At 41.5% G+C, this 13151-nt stretch overlaps 1 protein-coding gene across 11 annotated transcripts in view; it reads left to right on the plus strand.

Moving 5' to 3' along the window:
- The window catches only part of Clip1 (CAP-Gly domain containing linker protein 1), a 114228-nt gene that overhangs the window by 78707 nt on the left and 22370 nt on the right, over positions 1–13151 (plus strand). For all 11 annotated transcript variants that reach the window (XM_060382375.1, XM_060382376.1, XM_060382378.1 and 8 more), the window contains 2 exons: positions 231–337; positions 5620–5740. In XM_060382375.1, the coding sequence (XP_060238358.1) occupies positions 231–337; positions 5620–5740 (228 nt within the window). The remainder of the gene's footprint in view (positions 1–230; positions 338–5619; positions 5741–13151) is intronic.

Below are 13151 nucleotides of genomic sequence, written 5' to 3' on the forward strand. Positions count from 1 at the left end.
AGTGAGACAGCTCCCTCCTCTAGGTGTAAGAGACAAGACCGAACGAGGAGGAGATATGCAGTTTATAACTTGTCATCTGTAATCTCTTCTGCAGATGACTCCCCTGCCACTTCTATTACAAATGACTCATTTCATCTATTTTTAAATACATGTTGTTGTGAACAATTTATCCAGCCATGTCACTGAAAAATGAAATAATTTCATCATTTTTTCCCCTCTTGGTCTTTAAGTTGGACACACTTAAAGAAAACAACTTGAAAAACATGGAAGAACTGAACAAATCAAAAGAACTTCTGAATGTAGAGAATCAAAAAATGGAAGAGTTCAAGAAAGAAATGTAAGTTTGTCTCCTTTGGGGGAAATTATTTTAAGTTTTGAAAAGGAAAGCAATAGCTGAAAAATTATAAAGTAGTTGTCTTATCAGTCCCCACAATGCGTTCCCCAGAAGGAAATCCAGGGACCAACCGTTAGAATCCCAGCTAAGCCAAGGGTCAAGGGGAAGTGTGCTAGCTGCTGAAGTAAGAAACACGGGTTTAAACGAAGCTCTACAAATACATGGATGGCCGTCTGTTAAACTTGAATTTGTGTGCTTGCATAACAGCTGGTCATACATATAGAACTATAAAACAGTTTTGTTAATAAATACTTCAGAACCTGGGTGTGTTGGTGCACATCATCAATCCCAGCACTCAGGAAGCTGTGGCAGGTAGATCTCTGTAAATTCCCGGCCAGCCTGGTCTACCTATCAAGTTTTAGGACATGTATGTCTACATAAAGAGACTCTCCCCAAAATAACTAAATAAATAAATCAAAATAAATCTTTCAAAACTTATCTATTTATTTATTTATTTATATTTTATGTGTATTGCTGTGAGGGTGTCAGATCCCCTGGAGCTGGAGCCACAGATGGTTGTGAGCTACCATGTGGGTGCTGGGAATTGAACCCAGGTCCTCTGGAAGAACAGCCAATGCTCTTAACCACTGAGCCATCTCTTAGTCCCCTTCAAAACTTAATAGAAAAAAAGAGTTGTGGCACATACCTATAATCCCAAGTATTTGAGAATCTGAGACAGGATAATTGCTGTGAATTAGTGGTCAGTCTGGCCTACTTGTTAAGTTCCAGGACAGCCTGGGTTATAGCTCCATTTATCAAGTGGAAAAAATGAGGACCTGAGTTGAAATCCCAAGTACTTACATAGAACACTGACTATGGTGTTACATATCTATAACTCCAGTCTTATGGGGAAGAGACAGAAGGCCCCTGGAGTTTGCTGAACATCTAGTATAGCTGAAGTGTTGAGCTCCAGGTTCAGGAGAGACCCTGCCTCAAAACACACAGTGGAGGGGAAGGGAGGTGAGGGTACGGCTAGGAAGAGAGAAGGAAGGGGTCTGTGATCAGGCTGTAAAGTTAATAAATAAATAATGAAGAAAAAAGCATAAAGTGGAGAATGACTGAGGAAGACACCTAGTGTCCACCTCTAGCCTCCACCCACATGGATACACACACTCATATGCACACTTGTGCACACACATGAATAAGAACACTCATCTCAAACAAAGAAACTAACATTTTATTTATTTTTTTTAAAAGGATGCAATTATTTATTTATTTATTTATTTATTTAGTGTACATGAGTGCTCTGTCTTCATGAACACCAGAAGAGGGTATCAGATCCCATTAAAGATGGTTGCTGGGAATTGAACTCCGAACCTCTGGAAGAGCAGCAAGTGCTCTTAACCACTGAGCCATCTCTCCAGACATTTTAGTTATGTTTCAAGAGGGTGGATTCGAGAACAGCTTAGCAGTTGTTTTTTTTTCCTCCTAGGGTACAAGTAGTTATGCTACCTGGAGATGACTTTAGTTCTTTTGAGTCACCGGGCTCCCATCGCTATAGTACTACTCCTGAGGTCTCTGGACCACAATAGGTACTGGGGGTAGGGGCAGAGCCACGGTGGATCTAACCACTGTGTCTAGATTGCATTCGCGTCACACAGTGATGATTGCATAGGACTAGTCCTTCAGCGAGTCTACCGGCTAACTGCTATGAGTCGTCACTTAATCATATCCTGTTACTCTTCCCAGTTTGTGTAGGATTAGTGTTATACCCATAAAGAGACAAACTATGGTTCAATGCAGCTGTAGAGTGCATGCTTAGCATGCATGAGTCATTGAGTCTCAGGTAGGAGTAGGGGTGAAAGGTTGTGTTTATAGCCGGATGTGCTGGTACATGCCTGTAATCCCTGAAATCAGGAGATAGAAGCAGGAGGATTACTTTAAGTTCCAGGTCAGCTAGAGCCACATAGTGAGAACTGATCTCATCCCAGCCCCCTATTTGTCAGGGAAACTATCGAGGAGAGGGAAGTGGGCCCTGCGCCAGGGCTACTTTAGATACTTTCTGCTCGCCAGGCCTGAGGAACTTCCCTCTTCCTGTCACTGACAAGGCACCCCACGGCTAGATACTAACTTTCATAGAGACTGGTGGAAGGAGGCATGGGGAGCTGGTGAAAAGTCCTGGCCTTTGACTCTGTCCTCTGCCCTAGTCTTGGCCACACTTCAAGGCAAGGACATCTGCTTTCAAAAGACTGTGTGATGGGAAGAGTACTTCTTGGGTTGTTTTGCATTTCTTAGTTGCATTCAAGTTAGAGAATGAACAGCTTTGTGTGTGTGTGTGTGTGTATGTGTGTGTGTGTGTGTCTTTGCGTGTGAGTGTATCTCTCAGTGTGTGTGTCTGTGAGTGTCTTCATGAATGTGTGTGTCTCTGAGTATGTGTGTCTGCGTGTGTCTTTGTGTGTATCTGAGTGTGTGTGTGTGTGTGTGTGTGTGTGTGTGATTTGACAGGCACACAGCGATAGCTGTGTTTTCCAGAGCTGCAGTGTTTGTCCTTACCCGATAGAATTGTGCTACCTAGAGAAGCAGAACCAGAGGCGCTGCCGTGTCCTGACAGACCTCCCTTCCTGGCCACTGCTCTTAGAGCTGAAAATGAGCACTTGTGATGGAATATTCTTTAACTCTATACTCCTTACTAGAGTTTAGAGTTGTTTCAAGAGAGCCCCTGATTTTGGTTAACCAGCTCCTAATTAGTAGGAGAGTAACAATGAAAAGTGGTTTTCAAGCCAGGCATGGTAGTGCGCATGCCTGGAATCCTAGACCTTAGGGAGGCTCCAGGCTCAGTGAGAGAACCAGTGTGGACTTCTGGTCTCACATACTTGCATGAGTGTTCGTGCACGTGTGCATGTATGCGTGCGCGCACACACACATTCAACCTTGTTAAAAATTTTTGTTTGTTTCTTGTGGTATTTGAGATGGGATACAGCTCTATGGATTCATTCTCTTCTTCTACCTCCACTTGAGCTCTGGGGATTGAACTCAGAGTTATTAGGCTTATGTGGCAAGTGCTTCACCTGCTGAGCCCTAGTGGCCATTTTTTAAGTAACTTTGTTTTTTGTTCAATTTTTTTTTTACTGCAGGTAATTTTTAGGGGGTGTTACTAAGCAAGTGCTAGACCATTGAGCAATACCTCCAGCACACAGTATGCTCTGGTTTGTTTGTTTTATTTTTGCTCTTGAGACAAGATCTCTTTCTCCAGCCCCGGCTGTCCTAGAACTTGGTATATAGACCAGGCTGGTCTTAAACTTGCAGGGATCCATCTGTCTTAGCCTCCTGAGTGCTGGGATTAAAGGTAACAGTGTATGTTCTTTAAACCAGCATTTTCAAAAATCATGTAAAACCGAAACTTTGTGTATATGCAATGAGAGAAAACATTTTTTAAAGAGGCAGAGGAGCGCAAACATCACGGGCCACCGTGGTGCATACACTTGTAGGAGGATGTCAAGCTCAAGGCCAGCTTTTGAAGCATAGCAATAAACAAAAGTTTTTGTGAGGGCAATGACAGTGTGAGAAACACTGTATTTAGTTTATGATGGTTTTATGGTAAGAAAATCTTCTGATTTGTCTGATTTGTAATATACTTTTGCCAGTCAATGAACTTGTGTTGTGATATGTGTGTGCGTGTGTGTGTGTGCGTGTGTGCACGCACTTGCGTGTTTGTATTCATACTAATTTGCTTTCCTGTTGCAGTGATAAATACCACAACCAAAAGCAACTTGGAGAAGAAAGAGTTTGTCATGTAGGACACAGTGCATCATTGAGAAGCCAGCTTAGGAACCCAAGGCAGGGACAAAAGCAGAGAGCCTTCACTGACTTACAGCTCGCTTTCGGGCTGATGCTTAGCCCTTTCTCACGCAGCCTCACTCCATCTGCTCAGGGGTGGCGCTGCCCACAGTGGCCAGGTGCACCTCCAATCAGCAATTAACAAGTGCCCCACAGACATGCCCACAGGCCAGTCTGATGGAGGCACTTCCTGGATTGAGCTCACTTCCCAGCCACATCTAGGTTTATGTCAAGCTGACAAAAACCCAGCTGATGACCTGTATATGTGAGTGGGTAGACGGGTTGACAGATCCACAATCAAATCATTTGATTGCTTTCTCAATTTTTCTGTCCTTACTAAATACACATCTCTGCAAACATTCTAATTTTGTGTGCTAAGAGAATTTTTGTATAGATTTATTCCCCCAAATCTTCATGAGGTCATTATAGAGTATGTATTATAGGTAGGTGGAGAATTAAAAATCAAGAAAATTGAAGATGCCAAGCACTGCCACCCATTAGACAATTGAAAGCAAAAATAGATGTGTTCATGCATTGACAGATGGATTCGTACCCAGATGACTGGATTCAGAATCCAGCCACATATGACAGCTTGCTAAGTAGAGTTTACCAAGCATAGACCTATTTAAAATTCAAAATTGCATCAAAACCTTCTATAGCATAAAACTGGAATCTAGTGATTAAGGAAAAATACTTTGAGCAGCTATATGTAAGGGTTCAGAATGTATATTTGGATATTAATAATAAGAAAATGTATCTAATAAATATATCTACCTTATTTTTGTTGGCATTTATGATCCAGGCTAGCTGGCAATCTGTGTTATGTTTTTATTTGCTTCTTTCAATTAACAATTAGCATTATAGGAAGATTACCATCAAATAACTGCTATTTGCTTAGGAAAAAATTCCTTTGGGCATTTCACTTCCCATTGTCCTAAAAATACACTCAGATTCACAACAGCACCTGACTCTGATGGACACTGGTAAATGGGACCACTGGATTTTTATTTTGACAAGAGAAAAATAGATTTAAAAAAATCTATGCCTCTAGAACAAAGAGCTTTGGCAGCAAATTAAATCACTATCGCCATAGTGGGATTTAGTATAATTATCTAACAAATTTTCCTAAAGATGAAGGCTATACTGACCATGTCATTTGTCATCTATTTTACAGCAAAATTTGATTTTGTGTGGGGTGTGGGTGGTAATAGGGTAGAGGCAGTGTTTATTAGGTATTTTAAAATGTCATAATTGTAGGCAGCCAATGTCTTTGAGAGGTTAAAACATGTGAACACTCCTTCATACAGCTAATGCTGTCTCTTGTTGTTATAGATCTTATCAGGCACGTGACCCAGATCTATTTTCCTCAGTGCTGTGAAGCTGTTGTCTCCCACAGTTTCCTTGCTTGTCTTGTTTCTATGGTAACCCTGCACTCACTGTCCTTGCAGAGAAACCCTAAAGCAGGCAGCAGCTCAGAAGTCCCAGCAGCTTTCCGCACTGCAAGAAGAGAACGTCAAACTTGCCAAGGAGCTCGGGAGAACTCGGGACGAAGTCTCAAGTCATCAAAAGGTTAGTGGTCCTTCAGTGGGGAATTTTAAATCTGGGTGCTATCTCTGCTGTTCTTACAGTGTTCCTGGAGGCTACTCAGATCTTGCTCTGTGTGGTTAGGTTGTTTCAAATGTGATGGCTCATTTACCTTTTTGCTTCCAGGGAGGCACACGGCTGTAGAACTTAGGACTGGAATGAACTGACAGCTCCACTAACATTCATGCACACTAGCAGCACCAGACCTTACAAGCAGCTAGAAAAGGTCCTTACTGATAGTCTCCTAGCAGTGTGTTTAAATGAGAGGAATCAAACTATCTCCTCCCTACTACAGCTCTGATTCCAAAAATATTTTTCTTAAGAATTTTCTCCTCTTTCACTGAAATTGATTTTCAGGATACGGATTCTAAGAATATGGTTTTAGTGTGGGGGTTACCGGTTGATTTTGAAGAAAATTATGACGCCCTTTAAATTAAAAAGCATTGCACTTTCCCAATAGACTTGTGAATGTATGTGTAATGTGATTCTAACCGGAGTGCGTGACAGCCTACTTGCTGAGATGTGTGTTGCAGAGGTCTCCGACAGAACCCTTCAACACGGGAGCAGAACTGAGTATCTATGATGCCATGCTCTGCTCTGGATTCTTCTCTGACATCTGAGTTGAAATGTTGGTCACATCTGACCCCAGAGCACCTGTTGGAATTTTTAACCGTTTACGCCTGCTTTGCTCTGCACAGGGAAAGATCTATGATCTGCCACAAGCATTGGTTCTGTCTGGGCAAAGTATTTTGGAGTCATTGCACTTTGTTTTCAGTTTGTGGTGAAAGCACTGGTTTTTGTTGTTGTTTTGTTTTGTTTCTTTTTGTTTTTTTAGGGGTAGGGTATCACTGGTTGACCTAGAACTTACCATGTAGAGCAGGCTAGCTTCAAATTCAGAGCAATCCTCCTGTCTCCAACTCCCGAGTACTGGGAAAGTCACCATGTCCAGAGTTTATGTCAGACTTTACAATTTTTATTATAGCTTTCCCCACTTCCCTCATTTCATGAAGGAAGCCTCCCACCTCCGAGGTGCTGGCACACAAAGATAACAACAGCGACCTGTCCCCCCTGCCATTTTGTGTGACAGCGATCTCACCCCATTTGTAGCAGAAGACTGAAGCACAAAGAAGGTAGTAATTTGTTCAGTGTCCTCTGGCAACAGTGTCACAATGTTTGTCTTCTTGTTTGGGCTTGAGACTGGATTTGGAACAGAATCAAAGTGAGTTGACTTAAGCAGGGTCACTGCATCCTCCTTTGATCAGCTTGTGAGAAATTTGAATTCATGAAAAATAGAAACCCCTTTCTGATGTAGCTAGACTGTCTGTGGCATCTGGGATGTCGAGCCAGGGTGTCATAAAGACTGGAAGAGAAGGATTTGAGTAAACTGCTCAGTTTATCTCATTGGCTTTCCTTTTGTCTTTTTTTCCCCATTTCTTTGACTGTCTTTGATAGAGACCAGTGCCCTCATCGGTAGGATGAGCAGGGAGGTTGCATTGTCCTCTTGTGCTGTCATCTCAACTAGACTGATTATATATTCCTTGTGTCTTACTCAGAGCTGGAAGGGGCTAAGGAGACTTCCTGACTTTTGGCAGAGCTTTTCAAAGCTCTCTATCTTAGCAGCTCTTCTAAGCTGTCTACTGCAAAGGCTTTGTGCTTAATGTTTTGAAAAGTCGTTCTGCTGGGTGTTAGAAAATAGCAGTTTCAGCTATGAAAGCAACTTCCTTCTTTAGAGTAGAAGCTGGGGATGGTGACACGACCTATTATCTATCCCAGTACTTAGGAAATAGAAGCATGAGGATCAGGAGTTATAAGCCAGCCTTGGTTACACAGTGAGTTTGAGACCACCCAGGGCTGCAGTGGCAAGTTCGACGCTAGTGTGGGCTAATAGGAGAACTTGCCCAATTCTGTCACTTTTAGATTGTTATTGTTTGCATTTTATTCAGGAAAGATAAGTAAACTAAAACATGATAGCTTTGGTGATGGACTCTTTTTTTTTTTCCAGACAGGGTTTCTCTGCGTAGCCTTGGCTGTCCTGTACTTGCTGTACCAGGCTGGTCTCGAACACGCAGAGATCCACCTGCCTCTGCCTCCCTGAGTGCTGGGATTACAGGTGTGCACCACCACACCCAGCTATGGGCTTTCTTTCTTTCTTTCTTTCTTTCTTTCTTTCTTTCTTTCTTTCTTTCTTTCTTCCTTCCTTCCTTCCTTCCTTTCTTTCTCTCTCTCTCTCTTTCTTCCTTCCTTCCTTTCTTTCTCTCTCTTTCTTTCTTCTCTCTCTTTCTCTCTCTCTCTCTCTCTCTCTCTCTCTTTCTCTCCCCCAAGTGGTGATTAAACCCAGGGCCTCAGGCATTTACTGTACCAACTGAGCTACATCCCCAGCCCTAATTATGGGGATTATTAAAACTGATACTAGCCAAGCAGTGGTTCTAAGCACTGGGAGACAGAGGCAGGTGTATCTCTGTGAGTTCAAGGCCAGCCTGATTTACACTTAAAATAACTTAGCTAGGTGTGGTACCTCAATCTTAGTAATTCTAGTATTTGGGAAGCTCAAGCAGGAGGTTTGCAAGTTTGAGGCCAGACCATGTCACATGGTTTCAGATCAGCTTGAATTACACAGCAAGACCCTGTTTCAATAATCTCTTCATCTACTCATGCATACATACATACATTCATATATATGTATGTATATACATATATGTTTACAACCAACCTTATTTTGAAGATGAATTAACTTGTCTGACTCTGACTCTTACTGTATTATCTCTACAAACATATAGTGCCAATAATTTCTGTAAATTTTTGAATTTTTAATTCCTAGAATTAAGTGAAATTTTTAAAATTTATTTAATTTTATGTGCATTAGTATGAAGGTGTCAGATTTCTTGGAACTGGAGTTACAGACAGTTGTGAGCTGCCATGTGGGTGCTGAGAGTTAAACCCAGGTCTTTTGGAAGAGCAGCCAGTGTTCTTAACCACTGAGCCATCTCTCCAGGCCCCTTAAGTAAATTTTTTAAAGATTTTTTACATTAGTCAAGCTATTGGTTGTCTCTGTTAGAAATGTAATGTAAGTGAACTAGGGCTATAAGTCAGTGATAGTGTTTGCCTGACAGTCCTAAGATCTCGTTCAGTCTCTAGTACCGCAAAAAAAGCAAGACGGAGGAAGAGGAACTATATGACAGAGCTACAGTGTTTGGTATAAATACTATTTTTAAATAACGAACTTCAGTTGTATTACTGTATTGAGTTTTTCATTCTAAAATTAAAATAGCAAAGACTGCATTGACAGGGTTAGGTAAATCCTGACGCAGATTCCTCTCTGGGCATTCACTGAGAAGTCTTGGCACGGCTTTTGCGGATTCCTAACCTTCCTCTGAGACTGAGACAGTCTTTCAGATGATGCAGAGCCTCCTAAGCAACAGCTAGCTGAAGAAGATGTACTGAGGCAGTGGCTGTGAGGCAGTGGCTATGGCTTAGGACTGCTTTTCCCTGCTACTGCCTTACTGAGGATGAAATCTCTTTACTTTATTTAGTAACCACTGTTTTAAAGACTTGAAACAAAACAAAACAGAGCCAGAAATATGGGGTTGGGGTGGGAGCCAAACAGCACTGAACAAATTTGTAGGCTGGGGGTGCTGATCAATGGCAAAGCACACATCTCAAATGCAGAGACTGGGTTCAAGCCCAGGACCATGGTATGTGTGGGGGGGGGTGCACTGTGTACTCTGTTGGTATTTTTTTTTTCTGTTTCAAATGTTTATTTGCTTATAAATCCCAAGATAGCCCAAAATATGTCTGCATGCCAAAGTTCTCGCTGGAGCTACTTAGAAGGAAGCTCCTCTTCCTCTGGGAAGCCTCCTTTATTTGAGGACTATTCACTTCCTGCTTGTCCTTTTCGCATTCCCAGGATGAATCATTGTCAGAATTTTTAAACCAAGTTCTCAAGAGGCTTCAAAATAAGGCTGTTTTAAACTAGAGGAATCCTTGCCTCCCTCTGACAGTGGTTTTTGTAGAGCATTTCCTTTTTATTGTCTTAAAAAAAAAAAAAAGCCGTGAAAATGAAGCTGGGTACAGTGGTGCCTGCTTATGATCGCAGTACTAGGGAGGTAGAGGCAGGAGAATTAGAAGCTCAAGGTCATCCTCCAATATATAGTGAGTTATAGACACTGTCTATAAAACTGGAAGTGGGTAGGGAGAAAATGACGATAATAATGAGCAGGACCTGACTGATATGGGTATGGAGTAGTGCTGAAGGCTGCCTCTCCTTGTCCTATTTGATGTGCCTGCCCATGGTGCCACAAGTGTCATGTTCAGGAGGTGTGAAAAGAGCAATTCTAACAACTGGAAGGATCCTATGCTTACTTACAAACCTCTAGAGAGAAGCTGGCCTGGTCAAAGTAGGGTTCCCACCCCTGTCTGCAGCTTGTATTGCTTGCCAGTGCTATTAGATAGTTTTCCCCAACTAAAATTCTTACATTAAAAAAAAAAAATAAGGCTGAAAGATATGGCTCAGCAGTTTAGAGCACTTGTTGCTCTTTTTTTTTTTTTAAGATTTATTTATTTATTTATTATTTATCCAGATTTCTGCCAGATAGTTATGAGCCACCATGAGGTTGCTAGGAATTGAACTCAGGCCCTTTGGAAGGACAGTGAGTGTTCTTCACCTCTGAGCCATCTCTCTAGCCCACTTGTTGCTCTTGCACTGGTTCAAGTCCCAGTGCCCACATAGTGGTTCACAACTATTCATAGCTCCAGTTCCAAAGGATCCAATGCCGCCTTCTAACCTCTGTGGGCACCAGGCACGAGTGGGGTGCATAGAAATACATGCAGACAAAACACTCGTATATAAATCTTAAATTAAAAAACACTTCATTTATTATTTATGTGTGTGGATTCACCCATGTCATAGTGTCCACATAGAGGTCAAATGACAATTTGAGGGAGTTAGTAACTATCTCCTATCATTAGTTATCAGGCTTGGTTGCAATTGCCTTTACCCACTGAGCCATCTTCTTAACCCTGAAGTTCTTTCTTTAAGATTTATTTATTTATTTATTTATTTATTTATTTATTTATTTATACAGGCAGCATTCTTCCTGCATGTGTAGATGCACACCAGAAGAGGGCACCAGATCTCACTATAGATAGCTATGAGCCAACATGTGGTTGTGGGAATAGAACTCAGGACCTTCGGAAGAATGGCTAGTGCTCTTAACTTCCAGCCCCTAAAGTTCTTTCTTAAGTCTTCCTTTTTGTGTGGGATTTTTTCATTTCAAGTGAGAAGAGGGGCAACAGTCAGAATCAGTTAGAATTGTGAGTAGCCAAAGTGTTAATCAGGCATTAGTATGCAAAAAGTACATTATCTTTTAAGCTTTTAAAATTGATATTGGTAGTATGCACATAAAATATTGTTTTGTGCTCATGTGTTTGTGTGTAGGATATGTGTGTGTGGCTGCAGGCTTACATTCCATCCAGATGGAGACCAGAGGACAACTCTGCGGCTGATTTTTTCCTTGCACCTTTATGAGAACGCTGAGGATGAAACCCGGGTTGCCAGGCTTGCTCAGAAAGCCCCTTCTTCCTCTGAGCTATCACGCCAGCCTGCATTGCCTTTAAAAGGGAATACGTTAGGTAGAACCAAGGGATATTGTTTTAACAATCTGACAGGAGGCATGACTCGAAAGTTATGACTGTTAGGGCAACGACATGGACTATTTATACTCACAGCAAGTTTTCTGCCTGATGACCTGAGTAATTTCTTGTTGTTCCATGCTGGCTTGTATGTGTGTGTGTGTGAAAATGCATGTTTGTGTGTCAGTTTCTGTTTAAATACTGTAAGTGTGCAATACAATAACATTTACTTTATAGTATCCATTTTGTGCAACCCCTACCTCTGTCCAGTTCCAAAACAGTTTTAAAACTTTAAAGAAAAACTCCATGCCCACGTTAAGCAGTAATTTCTAATTCCCTTTCCCTATCCCCTGGAAACCACCGTTTTAAGAATTTGTCTATTCTGGACAACATTACACATCACTGGAGCCAAATACTATATAGCTTCTTTATTTAACGTAACAGTTTCAGGAGTAGGGTTATTATTTTTCATTGCTGAATTTTATTCCCCCTGGTAAACATGTATTTGCCTATTTTTGCCAGATGGGATGCTATATGCATTCTTTCTCCATTCATTTAAAAAACCTGTCCCTTGAGGTCTGCAAGCCCTGCCTCTAAATACCACATTGGATATTCTGTGAGGTGGGAAAATTTTTTTTTCTTCCTCAACCATAGATCTAAATTATTGTCCACACTTAGACCCTAACGTCTCTCTTTCTTTACTTCAAAACTTAAAGATAATGGGGGGCAAGTGAGATGGCTAAGTGGGTGAAGACATTTGCCAGGAAACCAGATCACCCGTTTAACCCCGAGAACCCACATTTTCCTCTTTGATGTGTTCCTGCTAATGTGGTTGTTTTCTCCTCTATCCTTTCACAAAGGCAGCTGCTTTTGAGTCTTTTTTCTACCTTTCCCACTTGATGAACATCTCCTTGTTGTGGGCCCGACATAATGTTGCTGCCCCGTTTTCAACTGAGCCGTACCTGCTTTGCTTCACACCTCTCTCTGTGCCTCTCAGCTGTGTGTCTCTCCACAAGGACCACGGAAAGGTAGAGATTATTGGTGGTGACAGGTGAAAATACGTGGGTGCTAATGACTTTTGTTTCCAGTAAGGAGCCCACACTGTTTTACAGATTTGGATTTTTTGTTTGTTTGTTTTTTGTTATGTTTTATTTTGTTTTGTTTTTTTTAACAGATTTACAGATTCTGGTTTGGGGCCACTCCCTACTTTGTAGCCCAGGCTGGCCATAAACTCACTCTGTAGCTGAGGATGCCTGGATTCCTGATCTTCTTGTCTCAGCTGCGGCCTAAATTCTGGGGTTACATACACCACCAAGTGTACAAAGCATTATTTTCTTTTCATAGAGAACTCTAAAAATAACCATGTGAGTTCTACAGTACAAGTAGGCACCTCAGGCGGTCATTGTTGAGATAGATGCCTTATTTATAGTTGAGATGTCTGTTCAATCATTTCCAAACCTGTCATGTATTCCGAACAAAAAACAAGTTTAAATATATGCAATACTGTGAGTTTTTCAATAGAAGTAAACACCTGGCAGCCACTTTTGAGATGGATGTCTGCTTTACCGTTTCCAAACCTCACGTGTACCCCATCTTATAGAGACAGCAGGCATACTGAGCTGTCACCATGGAAACAGCAGCTTTTCCCTAGGGTTGTTTGCAAAACTAGGCTATAGCTTGCTTTTGGAAACTGAATGAGGAGTCAATGGGTCAATAACTATTTTGTGAAGTTATGTATGTACAAAGAGAATGTACAAAAACTGGGGTT

This window comes from Meriones unguiculatus, chromosome 4, assembly GCF_030254825.1.
Source record: "Meriones unguiculatus strain TT.TT164.6M chromosome 4, Bangor_MerUng_6.1, whole genome shotgun sequence".
NCBI lineage: Eukaryota > Metazoa > Chordata > Mammalia > Rodentia > Muridae > Meriones > Meriones unguiculatus.